The sequence below is a fragment of the Bidens hawaiensis genome, unplaced genomic scaffold (genome assembly GCF_021521415.1).
Source record: "Bidens hawaiensis isolate Kalapana, Puna unplaced genomic scaffold, B.hawaiensis_p1.1 tig00028798_1, whole genome shotgun sequence".
In the NCBI taxonomy this organism is placed as follows: Eukaryota; Viridiplantae; Streptophyta; class Magnoliopsida; order Asterales; family Asteraceae; genus Bidens; species Bidens hawaiensis.
The window spans coordinates 158,309-178,145 of NW_027494728.1; the positions used below are offsets into that span (position 1 = coordinate 158,309).

The following is a 19,837-nucleotide window of genomic DNA, read 5'->3' on the forward strand; positions in this document are numbered from 1 at the left end:
CTGTTCTACCAACTGTGGGCTACGCACGTGCCATGCTGATGGTTGGTGGGTAGGCAGCGGCTGATAGTGACCAGGCCGGCTGTGTACTATTCCTTTTCCACCAACTGCAGGCTATGGACGTGCCCCGACAGGGGTTGGTGAGTAGGCAGCGGCTAATAGTGACTTTTAAGTACTAGAGCGTGCTGCCCATCGTACTGTTGTCAGTGAGCTGTCGCAGCTTTGGTTAGATCTTTTGTCCATACATTGGCAGGTACAGTACAAAAGATCCTCCAGTATCGTACGGACTGGCTCATTTGGTCGGGAGTATTCCCGGCTTTGGGCGGGAGTGTTCCCGGCTTGCTCATCCCCTCTTCAGGTGACATTACTGAATTATTTGAGAGTTAGTGCCTTGTGCGTGTAGCCTTGCTGTGCGGGTAGCCTTCCCTGATGGCTAGTATCCGTAGCTGCGGGAACAGGCGGAGTACGTTACCATTGGGAGGCTTTTCATGCGGGAACAGCTTGCGTACTGCGCGTAAGGACGTCGCGTCTCTGAGCATGGTTGGTCCTGCGGATCCAGTTGGTCTTTGCGCAGACGTCCCTCAAGGTAAGTCTTGCGAGTTCAACTGCGCAGACGTCTCTTCGAGGTGAGTCTTGCGGGTCCGACCGCGCAGACGTCCCTGTTTAAGGTGAGTCTTGCGGGTCCAACCGAGCAGACGTCCCTGTTCAAGGTGAGTCTTGCGGGTCCAACTGGGCTCTGCTGGGACCTACCTCTTCAGCTGATTTGGCAAGGGTTAACGAGTGGCACACAACTCCTTTCATAGGTTAAGGGATGTTAAAGGCAAGATGGGTTAAAATGTTAACGGACTTTAAAATCCTTTACACACACAAAAAATAATTTAGGAATTAATTTTATATTAAATAAAGGGAGGTTAAGGGGGGTTTAACAATTTCCTTAAGGTGAGGTGAAGTGAAAAATGGCAAACGTGAAGTTAAGGAGCCTGAATGTATAACCTATAGCCTAAGTACACACGTTATGTTGAATAACTATTGAAATTTATAAGCTAAGTACAATCATCATCAATGATAAGATCCACAAGTGAACATATATTTTAAAGCTTAATCAAAGCAAGAATGAAAACAAAAACAAAAATGTGAAGAAATTGTCAAACTCAAAGGAACGGCCACCACAAATCCAAGCCAAGTTCATTCATTTTCCTAGCAACCTTTAATTGCTAAACTTCGCTTGCTACCAACATCCATACTGAAAGTACCGGTACTCGTATCGAAAATACCGATACCGAAATTCGCCAAAAATAGGTATCTATACCGGAACCGAAAACTCACTATGGTACCGAAGGCAAACATTCGGTAACATATTGGTACAGTACCAATCCTAAAACCTAAAAAAAATTGGTTATGAATTGGTACCAACCGACAGCAGTACCCAATTCGGTACTGATAGTCTGATACCAGATACCATTTACTCATCCATAACTTGTTGAAAATTTCATGTGCAAATATGTGAGCTTACTTGATATATCATTTGTGTATGGGATTTAACATGTTAGTATATATAGTTACAAGTTAAAACTAAGGCTTAAGAGAAATTTAATTAAGTCTGACCAAGTATTCAAGAGTTATCACTTGAAAGTTGAAACTGAAATTGCTAGAACAATTTTTTAAATTTGAGGCCTCATGGGCTCAACGTAAGTTTTGATGTTTTAAAAATATAAACTAAACTTTTAATATGAATGTCACATCAAACGGTACCAATATGTGTTATTATAGCCTGTCTATTTTCTTATGGTTTGCTATTGGGAGTCACAAAACGAGCTGCACATAACCTTTTATATATGATCCCTCCTATTAATTTTCCATGAGGTATAAAAAAACAATATATTCATGGGACTTCATAGGAATCAACAATATATATACTTTAATCAGAATAGTTTACTACCAGATACCATCGAGTGCCGGAAGCTTAAGATTCCACATGGATCTTCCAGGATCATCCTAGAAATGCTTTTGGATTTGAAAAATGCGCGCATATGCTGATCAGTGATCATCTGTAAATTCAATAACCGTAAATCGTTGTTAATGCAGTTTGTTATTACATGCGGAAAATTTCCACTCACGTAACTAAAAACAAAGTCGTAAGCTTTAGAATATTTAGATAACGGAATAATATTTGATTGGTACGAGACTCTAAATATATTAAACAAGTACAACTACAAATCATGGGTAAACCACCTAAATGCTAGAGCAAGTCTTCCTTCAAATTTGTCCTTTTTATCAACTGGTGAAGTTTTCAATGCCATTTGGATTATTCCAGCCGAATTTGGCATGTATTACAAGCAGATGGCTCTTCCAAGATTCCTTTGAAATCTTTAGGACATATGTATGTAATATATACACTAACACATATCTTTTATTCCTTTGCAACATTTTTTCAGTATTCAATCATGGGTTTCAGGTTGTGTTTTCCGTTGTTTGTGTTGCTATTGGCCATATGCAGTTTCACAGGCATATGTCTTACTCTTCTTTCCTATTGATGCAAGGTAGTTTTGGTTGTGGAGTAGAAAACTAATCAACCACACTCATCTTACCGCAGATTGCTATGACCCGTTGGATCCAAATGGAAATGTTACGGTAACATTTGACATACTTCGTTGGACTAATGATGGCTATCTGGTTAGTATTGTGATCAACACTTTCTTTTTTTGTTTTGTCTAATTTAAATTCAACCACTTGTAATTTGAAATAACTTTGTGCACTCTGTTAACACTAATCACTGCCATAGGGTTCGGTTATGTTTTGAGTCTTTTTTTTTGTTATTATCATTTTATTTTATAGATTGATTAAGCAATAATACAAGAGAATTCGAACTCTAACTAGCCACAACTGTTACTAACCAACTGCTAACAACATGTAACTATGGTGTGATCAAAATAAGTAGATGAAAACCTTTTGTTAAAAAAAAATCATCAATATGAGCAATAGTGGGGTCTATTCATGACCCGTTCGTTATACACGAATAAGTAGCTTCATTTGTATAACTGCGTTGCCATCTTGAGTTGGTTGATGCAGGCAAGGGTGACTATCCAAAACTACTATCATTATCGTCAAGTAGGCAACCCTGGGTGGAAACTAGGATTCACATGGACCAACAACGAGATCATATGGTCAATATCTGGCGCTATTGCAACTCACCGAGGGAACTGCACTGGTTTTAAAAATGAGATACCTCATTGTTGTATGCAAACTCCGGAGATAGTTGATCTGATGCCAAACAGCCGCTCACCTAACTTGCCGGAGAATTGTTGTCGCGGTGGTCTTCTTGCTGCCTCGGCTATTAACCCTGCAGAATCATCTTCAGCATTTGACATTGTTGTTGGTAACTTACAGGGAAAATTTTCAACTAATATGCCTGTAAATCTTACGTTGCTGGCACCAGGACCGGGCTACACTTGCAGCCCTGTTCAAGAAACTCAACCAACGGTTTCTCTTGTTGATGGGGGAATAAGATATGAACAAGTTTTTAGTAAGATATCATCACTGATCAATTTTAACTCGGTTAATATTTTTACTTTTTTAGAAATTGTTTTTCAGACCAGGATTTAACCACATGCCGTAACGGTTTCTAGGAGAGCAATGAAAGTTTTTTGGTTTCTAGATGATCCTCCATTTGAAATGGCGGAACCTAAAATGTTTGCACGTAGTTCGTGTAAGCAAGTGTCTAATGATCAGTTGGACGATTCTCCAAAGTTCCACCATTCAAATGCCGGAACCATTGTGAATAATTAAAAGTAAACATATAACAATAAATAAACATTTTTGGTCTAAATCATAGTGGTTCCGTCATTTGAAATGCCGGAACATATGAGAAGACTCAACCATTTTAACCATGTCAGATCAGTACTTTTAGTTAAAAAAATTTACTTACACATTTTAGATAAAAAAGACGATTCAAATCTCGAAACTGATAAACCAAAAGATCAAAATTGCCTTCTCTGGTTTGATCACATCATGCAAGTATTTGTGTTAGTTAATTTGGTTCATACTGGTTTGATACCAATTTTTAAAATTAGACGCAGATACATTAAAGTTGTTTCTAACACGAAGCGAGTATTGACGATGGTTTTCAGGAACATGGAAATCGACCTGCACATACTCTAGTTATTTGGCTAATAAAACACCAGTATGTTGTGTATCAATGTCCACATTTTATAGTCCACATATTACAACATGTCCTCTATGCAGCTGTGGGTGCAGACCAGCGGACAAGAAAACATTTTCCTGCATCAGGTAAGCTTGATATCTAGTATCTATATATGCATATTAGAAAATTTAGCTAGCTACTTGGATCTAATATTTGATTTGATGAAAAGTGGTACAAGCGGTTCAGAATTCATCAATGCTTTGGACACGGTGCGATGCACTGATCATATGTGTCCTCTTCGAGTCCATTGGCACGTTAAAACCAACTATATTGATCATTGGAGAGTGAAGCTAACGGTTACAAATCTGAACTACAATAGAAATTACAGTAACTGGAACCTTGTAGTTAACCATCCTGGATTCAGTCAGCCTGCAACAACTTATAGTTTCAATACAACTTTGCTCCATACCGATGGGATCTCAGGTAAACGCTAAAAACATATTTTTTGAAAGTGGCTCGTGTTTCACCAACTTGAACTTTTTGTAGATGATGTGGCCCTCTTTTGGGGCTTAGACTACTACAACACCGAGCTCTTGAATGCGGACATGGATGGAGTGGGCTCGGTATCAACAGAGATACTTCTAGCCAAGGACCGCAAAACATTCACATTACACAATGGTTGGGCTTTGCCAAGAACCATTTATTTCGCTGGTGAAAACTGTGTTATGCCATCTCCGGAAACTTACCCGATGCTTCCAAATGGTAGTTCTACACATAGACCGCTCCATAATCTACTCCTCTTCATAATCATATTCTATGTCAACTTCAAACTACTAAGATCCTAGTACTGTGTTTATAATCAGCTTCTTCTTACAAACTGACCAATGTTCCATTTGGAATATGCCCAGAAAATAGTGTTTGATGATATGTTATAACGAACAGTTTTTGCAATTTAAAGATGTACAAAATGCCAAAAGAGTATTGTTATTGCACATCAATTTTGCTCCACAAAAGTCTTATGTGTTTTAGCAAATTGTTGGTTTTCCGTTTATTTGGAACCAAAAAACAAGTATAATAGCATAGAAAGCTTAAGTCAGTCATTTAGAAGTGATGGCCAAACAAAGAATGTGCTTGCTTTGAAGTATAACAAAAAGATGGCGCTTTTGGGTCCACAAACGCCTAACCATTTGTGATCAAATTGTTCTTTGAAGATGTGAATCGAGTGCGTACAAGGCTACTAATTGGCCGGCTAGTTTATACAAAGAATGGAAACACAAACACAAATAAAGTTTGTTGGATATAGAATATAATATCATTTAATGAATTTTCATGTCAATTTAACTAGAAAATTAATTTGCATAACTAACTAATTAACACTAATAAATCTTGTGAATTAAGGAGCGCTCTAATTTCACACAATTTGCTTCTCACCTGGATATCTAGTATTTTTACTAAAGGGGCTTCTAGCTCAATGGGATCAAAGCGTCTGATAAAGTTAAGGTGAAATCAACGAAAAGGGTGTGGTATTGCCACTAAACAAACTAGATATCAAGAATAATCTTCAGAGTCAAATCTAGAATATATCCTTCTAAAACACGCCTAAAGTTATAAACTCCATTATAGGGAGAACCTATAGTTGATATATAAATTTGCCCATTTTTCTTCTTCCTTTTTTTCCTTTTTCTTTTTGTGTTATTGGGACGTACCCGACAAATTTCATAAATCTAAAAATGAATTATAAGAAAAAAAAAAAAGGAAATAGACCATCTCGGGACATGTATTGTCCCATCTTTAAGCGAATACAAGTATGGCTAAAGCGTCATTCCACATCTTTGTCTTCTATCCACACTAAAAAAAGTAAAAATGAATCATGTTTCCTATCTTAATTATGTTTTCCATCTTCTTGGTGTTTTATAGCACTTAACATGTTTGCATCTCATATGTAGTCCACATTTGTCTATATATGCAGAATCCATGAGAACCACATCTCAATGCACTCAAGCTCATTATCCGTTCCGTTACATTAAAAGGCACTTTAGATCATAAGCTACAACTATGCCTCAATCTTGTTTCATTGCATACTCTAATGTTGATTGATGGGTGTCCGAATACTTGTCCATCCACATCTAGGTATTGTGTGTTTTTAGATGACAACTTAATATCTTGGTCTTTGAAACGCTAGGATATTGTCTGTCAAACTAGTGTTGAAATTAAAAATCGTGGAGTTGCTAATGTTGTTGCTGACACATGTTTGATTTACTATCCTCTCCTTTATCTTCATTTTACTTAATTTACTTCATGCCTCAATTGTCTATTGTGACAAGCCCATAGTTGTTTTCATGTCCAACCGGTACTATAACATCGACACACCAAACATACTTAGACTAACGTTCGTTTTATTCGGAAAAAACTGGTGATGGATCAGCTTTAAGTTATGCATGTTCCATTAACCTCTCAATATGACAACATGTTTACCAAGAGTATGCCTCAGTCTCTCTATGCATACATATACATTATCTATTGAGTACACTGTGCACGTATAATATTATAACTAACAATCTTCAAATTAATGAATAATTGAACGTAAAAATCAAACCTTTTGAAAAATTTAGCCAAGTTATTAAACCACATACTTTCTAAACCCATATGCATAATTCATCACGAAAATAACTTCAAATGATTTGGAGTAAAACATACTTCATGGTACTGTCAAAATTAATGATTTCAAATAGTTATAGGGTTTGTGTATGCTAACTCTTTATAGATTACAACATTCCCTTTTTGGTAGAAAATCACGTGTGTATTCGATGATATTCGTGTGGCAACTAATAATCAAATTTGGGAAGTTATGACTATGACTAGTTTCAACGACTATGATCTATAAAGTAGCAATAAAAGGTGTAAAAGAATATTTGCAAATAGTCAAATAAGCATGTTTCGAACCATTATTATGTAGTTCCCACATGTCTATGACCTTTACTTCAAGCAGTATCGAAGAGGAAGAGCTAGCGGCTTCAAGTTCTCAACTTTGAATGCGATCCCAACCGAGTTTATTGTAGTCGGCGTTCGGACAACGGATTTCCGTAAAATAGGAGATGGTGCCCAACGTTTTATGCAATCGTATGCGTATAAGGTCGCATTTTATCACTGGGTTACCTCATGTACCCAAACTTTTATTCCTTAGGCGATAAAAGACACATTTTTGAAGCATTATTATTATGTGGGTCCCACATGTTAATGACCTTTAGCTCAATTCGTATTAAAGGAAAAGAGAAAATTTAAGCAATGTGCAGCCAAGTCTCAAGTTCAAAATCAACTAACAAGATTTAACCGTAACGGACCTTCAAACGATAGATTTGATCCGAAACAATAGACGATAGACCAAAAATGGACTACCATGCGGACATATACTGTCACCTTTTATTGTTGGATTACCCGGAAAGTCAAACTTATTTATTCAATAGTCAAAGTAAAAAAGCATGTTTTGAACCAATATTATTATTAAGTGGGTCCCACATGGAAGAAAGCCAATCAAAGACCAGTTTCTCTGCCTCTGCCCTTGGCTTCATATTCGATCAATCACTTCTCTCTCTCTCTGGCCGGACTTTTAGAGAGAGAAAGTAACCGCCGACGATGACTCCTCCGCCTACCGAAGATGACATCAGCAGCAGCAACCAGCAGCAGGAGTCATCAAATGATCAACACCATCCAATTTCTACTATTGTTATCATCATCGGTACTTCTTACTTTGCTCTTTATGTCTATATTCATATTATATTATTTAGTTTGATGGAGTTGTGTTTTGTTGATTAGCTATGCAGACGGAAGCTCTGCCTCTTGTGAATGCGTTTGAGCTTACTGAGGACGCTAATTCACTGTCAGTAATTAATTAGATTTTAGGTTTATTTTATATTATAATAGCAATTATTTGTTTCACCATTTTTAGCCCCCTTGTACTTTAATTCATTTTACAATTCAAGGATTTATTTACTTCTCCAAACATGTCACATAGAGGGACAGGGTGTTTGCTTTTACAAAGAGCTTATTTAGGCCATGTTTGGGGTTCCTTATTTTCACCTCTTTTTGACTTATATAAGTTGTTTTTCATAAGTTACATCATCCTAGCTTATCAAAAACTTCTTTTTCCTTCTTTAAAAACCTAAAAAAGTCACATTACCCAAACGCCTGTCTAACTTATAAAAGTTAATAAGTTTTAAGGAACAAGGAGGTAAAAATAAGGAATCCCAAATACCTCCTTACTTATTGGTTTTTTCAATAAGCCAATAAGTTGTTTGGCTTTCACATAAGTTATTTTTGTTTTGGCTCCTTAACATGGGTTAAAAAACCGTTTTGAAAAAGCCACAAATCCTGCCTTTTTGTTCTGCGTTTGTCTTTCGAGAATACCAAATTACAAATTTATCCGCCCTTCCCTTTGTTATGCTTTTGGCTTTTTGTCCTTTTTGGTCATTTTATCTGAATAAGTTAAACCAAACACTTTTTAAAAACTCATTTTGTAAAAGCCGCAAGTCAATAAGCACTTTTGACCACAGAAAAAAAAACACACTTTTGGAGTTAAATAAGCAAATCCCAAAAACTCTCATAGTATCCCCAAGTAGTTGCGAATAACTATTAGCTCATGTATTATCCTTATATATCCGTGTGGTAATAACAGCTTTGTGTTTGCATTATATTTCTTATGTTTATTGCATTGAATTTATTTACAATTTCATTATGCAGATTCCCAAAGGGAACACCTTGGGTCCGCTATCATGGCACTTACAAAGGTTTAAATGTGAATATTATCTGGCCCGGGAAAGATGTTGTTTTGGGTGAGTGTCGTTTATGTTAAAGCATACAATTGACTATGCCACATGATTCATGAATAATAGATCAACTATGATAATATAATGCTTATGCCTTGTAATTATTTGTTCTTCAGGGGTTGACAGTGTTGGCACTGTTTCTGCATCTCTTGTAACATATGCTGCTATTCAGGCTTTGAAACCAGACCTCATTATAAATGCGGGCACTGCTGGTGGTTTTAAAGTAAGATTTTTGTTTTTTGTGTTACATGATCTTAAATTAAACTGCAAATTGTTTGGTGATGTAGATTTATAACGTTTGGATGTTTGCAGGCAAAAGGAGCTTGTATTGGTGATGTGTATCTTGCGTGTGAAGTTGCTTTTCATGATAGAAGAATACCAATCCCAGTAAGCTAAAGATAGTATTATTGTAACAATGGTTTCTATTAACAATTTATCAACTTTTTTTAAAGTATGCTTTGATTGTTGGTACAGGTTTTTGATCTTTATGGTGTTGGTTTGAAACAAGGATGCTCTACACCAAACCTTGTGAAGGAACTTGAATTTAAGGTTACTTTAATGTTACAATTTACACTGCAAAGTTTGACTTTGACTTTGTCTGATTTTTTATTTTTATTTTGTTTACAAATTTTCAGGTTGGTAAATTGTCTACTGGAGATTCTTTGGACATGACTCCACAGGATGAAGCTTCAATACTTGCAAATGATGCTGTCATTAAAGACATGGAGGTAATCTTCAATTTTACTTTTTCAATTTCATAAAAAAATATAGAGCATTAAAAATCAATTTCTTTTGTCATTTGAGTAATTACACATTTGGAACAAAAAATTGGTCATTTAGGAGAGCCGTTCCTTCAAAAAGATATATTGTTAGACCACATGGCTTCTTTTGAACCTGTATCATTTTAGGATAACCAGTTTTAAGGTTTTTAAAAATTAGAATTCATTTTAATAAGTTATTTCTACTTTACCGCGAAATCGTTACTGTTATCTAATTCAATGCACAATTTGAATGTTTAAATATGCAATAGTATATATATTAACAGATAAACTTAATAAACATTAAATACAAAGGGAAATTTTTATTGGAACCAAAGAATTCTGGACTGTTGATCACTGTTTTACAATGGTTAATACTTACTATTGACCCTGGGGCAAATTTGTAACTAATAGGAAGTTAAGAATGGCCGTAAAGTGAACCATAGCAATTGTTGACTTTTTGGTTCGATTCTACTTACGCTAATATTTTTAAACTCAGTTTTATGTTTGTTATTTTTATCTTTTAACTACACAAAAATTAAGGATTTTGTTCTATTTAATTTTAGTATAGCATTGTAATCTTTCAAAAAAAAAACGACGTGTTTTAAAAAGTTTCAACAAACAGTGCATCTAAGCTGTCCGCACATAAATCCCCTGTGCGATTACAACAGTGAGTTCAAGTGCGTTCAATCGAGACCAACAATGCATCTAAACCACTTGTAATTATGTTGACGCATCTACCCTCGCCCTAAATACACGTGTCACATCTTGAATCCTTGGTGCACTTAACATCCTTTCTACAATACCCCTACCCTATACGGTGAGGTTCAGTATAGGACATTAAATTTTTACAAGGACAAAGTGAGCAAGCCTAATTGTTTATTCTTTTGATCAATGGTTCATACTTATTAAAATGCTGTACTTACCTAAAAATGTGTGTGTATGTTTACATTCAAAAAAGGCCAAACTAGTTTGTTCATCTGTTTTTAAACTTTTATTCGCTTGCCTACACATTTATAGGTTATATTCATAAACAAAATGTATTCATATTTTTTTTATTAATTTCAGGAAAGAAAAATAAACATTGCATTTCTATCATTTTCTTCTATTACAAAAATTTAAGGTTGAAAACGTGAATGATCGATTTTGTTTTCCGTGTTTTCGCAAAATTTAGTGTTCTGCATGGATCTCTTCTATATCTTATGTAATGCTGACAGTATCATTGTTTAAAATCTGGAAGTGTTGTTTATTCAGGGAGCTGCTGTGGGTTATGTAACGGATCTCTTAAAAGTGCCAGCAATATTTGTGAAAGCGGTTACTGATATCGTGGATGGAGACAGACCAACTTCTGAGGAATTTTTGCAGAATTTGTCAGCGGTGACGGTTGCACTCGGCAAAGCGGTTACACGGGTGGTTGATTACATTTCTGGAAAATCCGTCTCGGAACTCTAAAACTACATTTGGCCAGAAAGTTACAGGAACTTATTCAAATAAAGAACTGGTTTATATGTGAAATCTTCATAGCTAGGGTTCAGTTGTTGTATTCTGACATAAAATCAAAAACTTTATTTATATTGTTTGTCAAATTATTTGCTTTTATGGAAGCACTGTATGCTATTTAAGGTTTTATGTGCCAAGGTAAGAATGCAGCATTTTATAGTTGTTCTTAAAGTTGGGCAGGCCATAGTCCACATGGGCCTGCCAATTTGGTCTCAAAGTCTTTGGACCATATTAGGTCAACTTCAAGTCTTCAACATATAGATTCACATGACCATATTATCATCATTAATTATTATACATGTTTATTTATTTATTAGCTTCATGCCTTTATGTATAAAGCTTAATTTCTACTTAAAATTAATTTTTGAAACTCTAGCTCGGATTGGACTCAACTTGTTTATTACTTATTAGCTATTTCATTGTTTCTATGTATAACTATTTTTATATACAACTAATATATATACATACAATAGGTTATGTACCCATGTCTTACACGGGTTGAACAACTTAATGTTTGTAAGTGATAACTTTTGAAAAAGAAAGTTGAGTAACACATTAAGTACGAAGTTAAATTATAATCACTATTCACAAACTTAAAAATAAATCATAAATCTTTAAATACTTTTTTCGATACAACATTAGATAATACACTAAAAATATGGTAGCAACTAAAATAAAATAGTATTATGAGAACATAAACGGTATAATCGAACAATACAAACCAACCATCAATAGAAGAAAACGTTCGATTAGTTGAAGAATGTACAGTAAAGGAGAATCGATAAGGTTTTGATCGACAAAATATGGATAGAAAGAAAGATATTACGGTTACACGTGAAAAGAAGGCGGACCGGGTTCAATTAAAGATCCACGTGTTTTTAATAATGAACCCGTTGAATAATGAAAATGTTCGGTTTATAAAAATATTTTATAAATAAACCTAAAGTTTTTTGAAAATATAGAACACTGTAAAAACAATTAGAGAAATCATTAAACAAAAAGTATATAAAAAGAACTTTAAAAAAAATGTATAATTAATATATAATTAATAGGAGAGAGAGGTGGAAAGAAAGAATAAGATTGCATAAGAGAATGAAATGTGGCATAAGACAACTTTTATTTATTATATATGGTATAGATATGTATACTCAGTTACTCACATTCATATACGTTTCTCTAAGTTCATTTTGTTGTAATTGTACATAATAATATTTATTAGTAAATATTATGTAAATATTTGTTGTATTATATTGTTATAAATAATAGGTTCGTGTGAGCACGTGTATGAAGCTCGAGTCCTAGCTTGATATTACATGAGCTTCATCTTAGGTTGAGTTTGTTTAAGCTCAACTCAGTTAGTTTAGATGTTGGTCTTGAGTCTCCTATGACAACTAAGCTAGTTTACCCACTAGTGGCAAACCCATGATTTTTTTACTAAGTCAGTTTTCGAAACTATGTCATGAATCAATGTAAGTTGAAGGACGAATAACTGAATAAGTATATTATACATAAACCATCGCACACCAAACATTTTTTGCTTTTATAGGTAGTTCTCCCATTGAACACCCCTAATGACATGGATACACAATAAACACAACCATTTTTATTGATGTATTGCGACGAGAATCGCATAAAATTGAATTACATAATCATAAACAAATGGATTAAGATAGAAAGCACGTAAAAATAAGCTTTTATATATCGATATGCACGATCAATTTTCACGGGCACTTCTTTTTGTTTCCTCGGGTAGTCATCTGAGCATAACAATCACAAGATTCATAGTTGCCCGAGGTGCCCGGAGGCATACAGTTGCACCTTCCACAACATGTACCACAAGCCCTTTTGCATAGGTTAGGTCTTTTTGATAGTATGCACCTTGCTGCACATGCTTTTCCACAATCTGCTCAATTAACAATTTAACATAAACCAATATCTATTATTCATTTGTAGCTTTTATCATGTTATATACATTTTTGTGTAGTTAAAAAAAATAGCAGTTGTATTTATTTTTTTTAAAGATATAATGAATTGAATTGATACCGATCTTGGTGGGTGTGGGTGTGGGTGTGGGTGTGGGTGCGGGTGTGTATGTGCCAACACTAGCATCCTCCTGTAAACAGAGGAAAATATTAATAATTCAACATATAAATTATAATCCTGATGACATAAAATATATAATGAGCTTTAGAATTTTATTAAAATAACCAAATGAAAACCTGTTAATTTTAAACCAGATAATAAAAACTAGCATGTGTTTAGGGTGGACATAATATATAAATACAAACATATCAAGTATTAAAAGTGAATATAAAAATGATTAAAGAGGAGAAGAAAATATTACTAGTTGAGTGGGATGGAAGGCTTGGGCAAGTTGGAAGACAAAAAGAGAGACAAGTGAAGCAACAAAAGCTTTGAGGATACCCATTTTATTTTGTTTCACAAGATAGGATAGAGAGTAAGGTGTACTTGAGTATGAAGTAACCAATGTTTCAACTAGTATATATAGGTGAGAGAAGAAGAAGAGAGATGGGGTCATGACACAACCCAAATTACTATCATTTTAATAAGATACACAATTTTTTTTTCATAATATGGCTATTATAAGTGTGTATATATGTATGAACAATTTCATATGTAAAGATGTGATATATATGTGATTGCCTATCCACTTAAACTCATGTTTCTTTAGAAACAATGTTATTTAGAATCGTTGGATGCTCTATTTGTTACAACAGTGCGTCTAGCATACCTTAACATTGTGTTTAATTTTCAAACTATTTTAATTGTCGTATTGAGTTTTGGTGCACGCATGGTGAGTGTAGCGAATTACAACAATGTATCCACTTGTTTATTCCACTTTAGTAATGAGCTTTTATTATGATGCAATGGAACATATAATGAGAATGGAATAATATGAAAGTTGAAAAATATGCAAACCCAATGTAAAATCCTTTACGATGCTACAAATAACACGTAGAAACTCATCACCTATAATTATTATCCATTAACACTTATCACCAACAATATAAGTCATAAGACTATAGACTGCTGATACACATTTTTTTCAGCTTGTGTAGTAGCGATGTTGGTTTGGCATAGTGTGAGCGTATGATGCAAGGTGGCTTTGATTTATGTGTTCTCTATAAGAGTCCTATTGGAGTTACATTCTCATGTTGGTTTTGCTTCGTGGGTACGTTGGGGACGACTCGAAAAAAGAAAAAGTTAAATAATATATTTTAAAGTTTTTAAATTTTATTTGTAAACGGCTTACTGGGTCAGCCTATTTAATTCCATTCCAATCTAAACAAAACTTGATTATTTTACATGTTAGATAGATATAACCCAAACGCAAACTATTTATCATCAAACTAGTTAGTTTGATCGATTGCAAACATAGTTGTTTAAGTAGTTATCACCCTATAAATTGTACCAGTTGAAAACTAAATCATATATAAAAAATAAACAAACAATTAGAACTTAATCTAATCATCTAATCAAAAAACAAATGGGATCACTTAAGGATATATATAATGCTATTATTTAAAATGACGATTATGAGCTATATATGTAAATACGATAAAGCCATAAAGTAAAGGAAGAAAGTCGTACAAGTATTCGGTGAGAGTGAGCTGTTTGAATATGACAACAATGCTGTGGGGACTCGTTCAAGGTTGGCATTATGTCATATACCAATTCTACAAGTTCGGCAACAGGGAACACAATTATCAACCTTATACCAATTATAACATTTATCAACCTTATTATTGATGTTTTTATACCATCATAAAAGTTTAAGGATCCTGACATGAATTATATGAAAAGTTTAACCCATTAAACATATCATGTTTAAAACTAGAACAAGAAACATGTTCTTATTTTATATGTTAAACCCGTCAACCTGTTTATAATTTGATAAACAACCCATTAACGAACTAGTCAATCTAGTTACAACCAGTTGAATTTGTAAGATGAGTGGATTATATGACTTTGTGTGTCTCGTTTTAAAATTTATATTTTTCACACAAGTAATTAAGTAAATATATGAATCATCTTCGTGTATAAAACTACTAACTCTTTAGCTAGCTACATATAGTCAACGATATATTGTGGACTACACGGATTTTATTTTTCTCAAATCTTTATAACGAAATAAATATATCCCATGTCTTGATCACAGCTGGAAATTTGACCAAACACTGATCATTAAATATGCATTAGATTTTTAATACGACCAAAATGATTGTTAAATATATAAATCCTTAAATAGGTCAAGTGGGCATCACAACCTTCACCGAAAGGTTGATAGACATAGACTTGTTATAGGGACCTCAAGAGAAATTGGATAACATGTCTTCCCTTTATTTTAATGATTAAGGGGTCAGGTATCGTATTTTCGGTATTAGTACAGATTGGTCAGTTGCGGATCTTAAACATTTAGTATAGATGAGTCGAAAGTCATGAGACCCAAAATTTATTTCCTACTTTTAAGTTTCGGGTTGGCAATTCGGTTCTGGTCTGGTCAACACAATAATTCCTACCCTAACCTAACGAATCGAAAAATTACAAAATGGGAAAATGTGAATTGCCGAACCTGGTCTTTGCTTCCTTCGGCTAACCGTCTTGATTAATCGATTTCACACCCACACGTGTCAGTTTCAAACCTTAGGCCTCAGTAGACAGTGGCAACATCCAATCAATCGATTAATCGATTTCACACCCAAACTATTTCACCAATTTACATGCTTGCTTCTCAACTTCTATGACAAACCTCACAAGTTGGTAAGTCACACAAAAGCAAACACACAATGAAAACTTCATTTATTTTTGTTTTCAAACATCGACCAAATCGTAGTGTTGAATTTTTAGGTTTAATGTTTGGTATTTTTGTTTAAAATTTATTTGGGCTTTGGCGTGGTCTTATGGAGTTCTATTTCTCAGTCTTTCTTTATCTTTATGTTTATTTCGTAAACTATTTCTGGTTCTTCGGATTTAAACAAACTTTATTTTTTAAAGGGATTCAAGGCTGGCACAAACTCAAATAATATGGATGTGCCAGCTCAAATAACTTGGTTGGGCCGGACTCAACACATATATATTTTATTATTATTTTTTCTGAAAAATTACACTACCGAACGAAAAATGTGGTGGGGCTGCGACCCACTTTGGCCCATTAAAAGATCCGCCATTGGGATTGGTACCGGTACCGGTACTCCTTCATTTGTGTAAGAGCATTCACATTTCTTCCAATATCTCAAACCTTAAATTACATTAAAAATAATCATATTTTTACTCTCCCTTTCAGTTAAATAATACTTCTCTATACCTTTATCATTACATTTTATTTCTCCTCTACTCACAACCGCTTTAACAAAATCTTAAAAAATTTAATAGAATGCTACAGGAAACCAGGAATTTTTCAAATATACAGAATACTAAATTCATTTTTTCTCTCCTCTAGTTACATTTTAAGCAACTCCCTAAATTATATAATTCCACACACATTATTTGATTGATAGAATGTGAATGTAGAATGTTTTAAATAATGGTTGATTAGTATTTATGAGTACGATAATTTGTCGTTTATATAAAAACAAAAATAAAATAAAGACTTGTTATTGGTCTTTTTAGTCTAATTGTTTTTGTAAGTTTTAGTATCTAGACTATATACTATTATAATATTTAGTTATAATAGTCGTTTATTGACTTATCTTAGTGTATGCATACACTTCAAATTGGACTTGCCTTCTTCCGTGGAAAACACCACTTTAGAGATTAGAAAAGTAAGTTAAATCCAACACCTTAAAATGATGTAAAAACTAAAGAAACTTATATAGAATCTTATCAAATTATAAGCTTAACAAAGAATACGAACCAATCAACCTTATCAACTTTCATTAAACAACAAGTTTTGAAGTTTTACTAAAAAGACAAATCAATCAAGTCTCGAAGAACAGAAATTAGCACCTTAATCTGAATGAATAAATTTTAACAAAGCTATTTAATCTAAGAAATTTCGGCATTGTTTTCTTATTGCCGCCAATCACATTTTCTCAACCGATCAACCTTAGTTCGGTTTTCCTTCATTTTCTTTACATAAATTATTTTGTTAATCAATTTGGATACTATATCCATTCATAGAATAGGTCCGAATCCACTATTGTGCCTTTCAAGTAACTGATCACCTTCTTCCCAATCTGCTCTTAAAGCCTCTTCATATAAGAAAGAAAGAAAATTCGACTAATAAAGACAAGTCGACTAACACAGACCTTTGGTCCCGTGTTGATGTCATTGTTCTTTGATGGATTTATTGCATGAATTCTAATTACCATCTCAACATGGAATGCTTTTGAAAACATCTTTCAAGACAAAGCAAATCCAGGGCATAGTACCTCGAACACAAGTTGCCAACAACAAACTAGAAGATTTCCCAAGCCTCCTCGTACATTCAAGTCTTAAAATGCTGACAAACTGATAAATGCAGGAGCTCCAATCGCCAATAAACTTCTTTAGCTTCAACTCGTATTTAGTCTCAACTTGTTTAGTAATCGCTAGTAAGATTATAGAGAAATTTGTTCCCCACCCTGCAAAACTTGTTTCGAATAAAAAGAACTGTCTTCTAAAAAGTTATAAACTTTTATAGCTTGTACCTTAATAGTTAATCATGCATTTAACGAAAAATGTTACTTATACTATATTTTACACAAATAATTCTATTGGAGTACAAAATATAAAACAAAAAAAACATTCCAGGCGGTGATCCAATAAGTTGGTGCAAACGGAAGACAAGAAACAAGCTCATTTTCAACAATGAAAGGGTTTCACTAAAGATTAAAAGGGTTAATTGGGAAACATGGTGTTCGCATTCCTTCTAAAAATAACTATTGTAAACGAGTGTCATTGTAATTTCGTGTGTATGTTATATCGAGTCTAGCCTCTTGATAGTCTAGCACAAATCGTCACCATTGGGCCTTTACAGGGGTAGTCCAAGCAGAAAGAAAACTATGGCTTATTATTTATTAGTTAGTTCATTATTATTATTTTAACTAGTTTTATCACAATAACTATACATAATATAATGTACTATATTACATATAATATTTATATAAATTCCATGGCCGTATTGCTCGGGAGACTAATATGTTCGGTGTATAAAGTTTTGACTCGTAACTCTTTTATTAAATAAACCACATTTATAAGCTTCATTTGGTTTGCGCTTTTAGCAATCATATATCAAAAGTACCTCATGATAAGCTCAATTTACATACGTCCTTAGTAGTTAGTAATCACCATGGATACACAATAAACACAACCAAGTTTTATTATTGCGACGAGAATCACATAAATTTGAATTACATAACTAAGAAAAACGAAAAGAAATACATATCAAATAAATAAGCATATGAACGATTTAGGGTCGATTATTGAAGAAAAAATCTAATTTTAAGGAATTTTCATGGGCATTTCTTTTTGTTTCCCTGGGTGGTCATCTGAGCATAGCAATCACAAGATTCATAGTTGCCCGAAGTACCCGGAGGCACACAGTTGCATCTTCCACAACATGTTCCACAAGCCCTGTTGCATAGGTTAGGTCTTTTTGATAGTATACACCTTGCTGCACATGCCTTTCCACAATCTGCCCATTATACATCAACCAATCTTTATTAGTTACTATAAATAGCAAGGGGTTAACTGTACGAAAATTTATCTAACAATTGTAATTATATCCCGCGAACTATAATTTCAACTTTGTTACATTAGAGGATCACTATGCTACACATATATAATTAGACTCTTATCAAGTTGGATACGCTTTTTAACAGTTAACCATAAAAATTTAACAGATAATGAATTGAAATGATACCGATCTTGATGGGTGGGTATGTGCCAACACTGGTAGCATCCTGTAACAAAAGTTACAAGACGTAAATATAATAATAAACTGCTATACAAAGTATCTTCCTATAGTTATATATAATATTGTATACATATTATATAATGATTAGTATATGTTATATATTAATATGTTATACATATTAATATGTTAAATATAATGATTAGTATATAAGAAGTATGTAAGTTGGATTAGAAGTTTAGAGTCATACTAAAATTGGAAAGTATAACCTGGAAAATCATATAAGATAATATTTGTTTGGAGTGCAAATAATATGTTAATAAAAGTATTTAAAAAATCATATAATATAAGTATATGTAGATATATAACATGATTGAAAAGAAGAAGAAAAGATTACGAGTTGAGTGGGATGGAAGGCTTGAGCAAGTTGGAAGACAAAAAGAGAGACAAGGAGTGAAGCAACAAAAGCTTTGACGATACCCATTTTGTTTTACAATTCAGGTAAGATAGAGAGTTGGGTGTATTTGAGCATGAAATAACCAATGTTTCAGCTGGTATTTATAGGTGAGAGGGAGAATAAGAAGAGAGAGAGAGATGGGGTCATAACACAACCAGCTAATGATTACTTTAATTTCAATGACATATAAAATGAGAACAAAATATGAGCATACTTGTTAAAAAGAAACATTGTCATAGGTGTTAAGTGAATCATTCAAATTTCTGTATTTTGTTACTGTGTATATGCAAGTATTGTTTTTTCGTT

The 19,837-nt window shown here is 33.7% G+C and overlaps 2 protein-coding genes and 1 long non-coding RNA gene across 3 annotated transcripts; 2 read left to right on the forward strand and 1 right to left on the reverse strand.

The window, feature by feature from the left end:
- Positions 1–2,582: 2,582 nt before the first annotated feature.
- On the forward strand, positions 2,583–5,001 carry LOC143577758 (COBRA-like protein 1). The gene is made up of 5 exons (XM_077061498.1): positions 2,583–2,670; positions 3,067–3,520; positions 4,125–4,284; positions 4,368–4,621; positions 4,685–5,001. Exons 2-5 carry the CDS (start codon positions 3,235–3,237, stop codon positions 4,981–4,983), a joined length of 999 nt encoding a protein of 332 aa, XP_076917613.1. The 5' UTR covers positions 2,583–2,670; positions 3,067–3,234; the 3' UTR covers positions 4,984–5,001.
- Positions 5,002–7,685: 2,684 nt separating this feature from the next.
- On the forward strand, positions 7,686–11,328 carry LOC143577746 (5'-methylthioadenosine/S-adenosylhomocysteine nucleosidase-like). Its single transcript, XM_077061491.1, has 8 exons — positions 7,686–7,874; positions 7,952–8,015; positions 8,876–8,967; positions 9,078–9,184; positions 9,274–9,348; positions 9,436–9,510; positions 9,597–9,689; positions 10,974–11,328. The coding sequence occupies exons 1-8, from the start codon at positions 7,772–7,774 to the stop codon at positions 11,169–11,171; spliced, it is 807 nt and encodes a 268-aa protein (XP_076917606.1). The 5' UTR covers positions 7,686–7,771; the 3' UTR covers positions 11,172–11,328.
- A 7,187-nt stretch (positions 11,329–18,515) lies between these two features.
- Positions 18,516–19,123, reverse strand: LOC143577759 (uncharacterized). The gene is made up of 2 exons (XR_013143164.1): positions 19,084–19,123; positions 18,516–18,855 (listed from the first exon to the last, which is right to left on the reverse strand). It is a non-coding gene; the product is annotated as an uncharacterized LOC143577759 (long non-coding RNA).
- Positions 19,124–19,837: the final 714 nt, after the last annotated feature.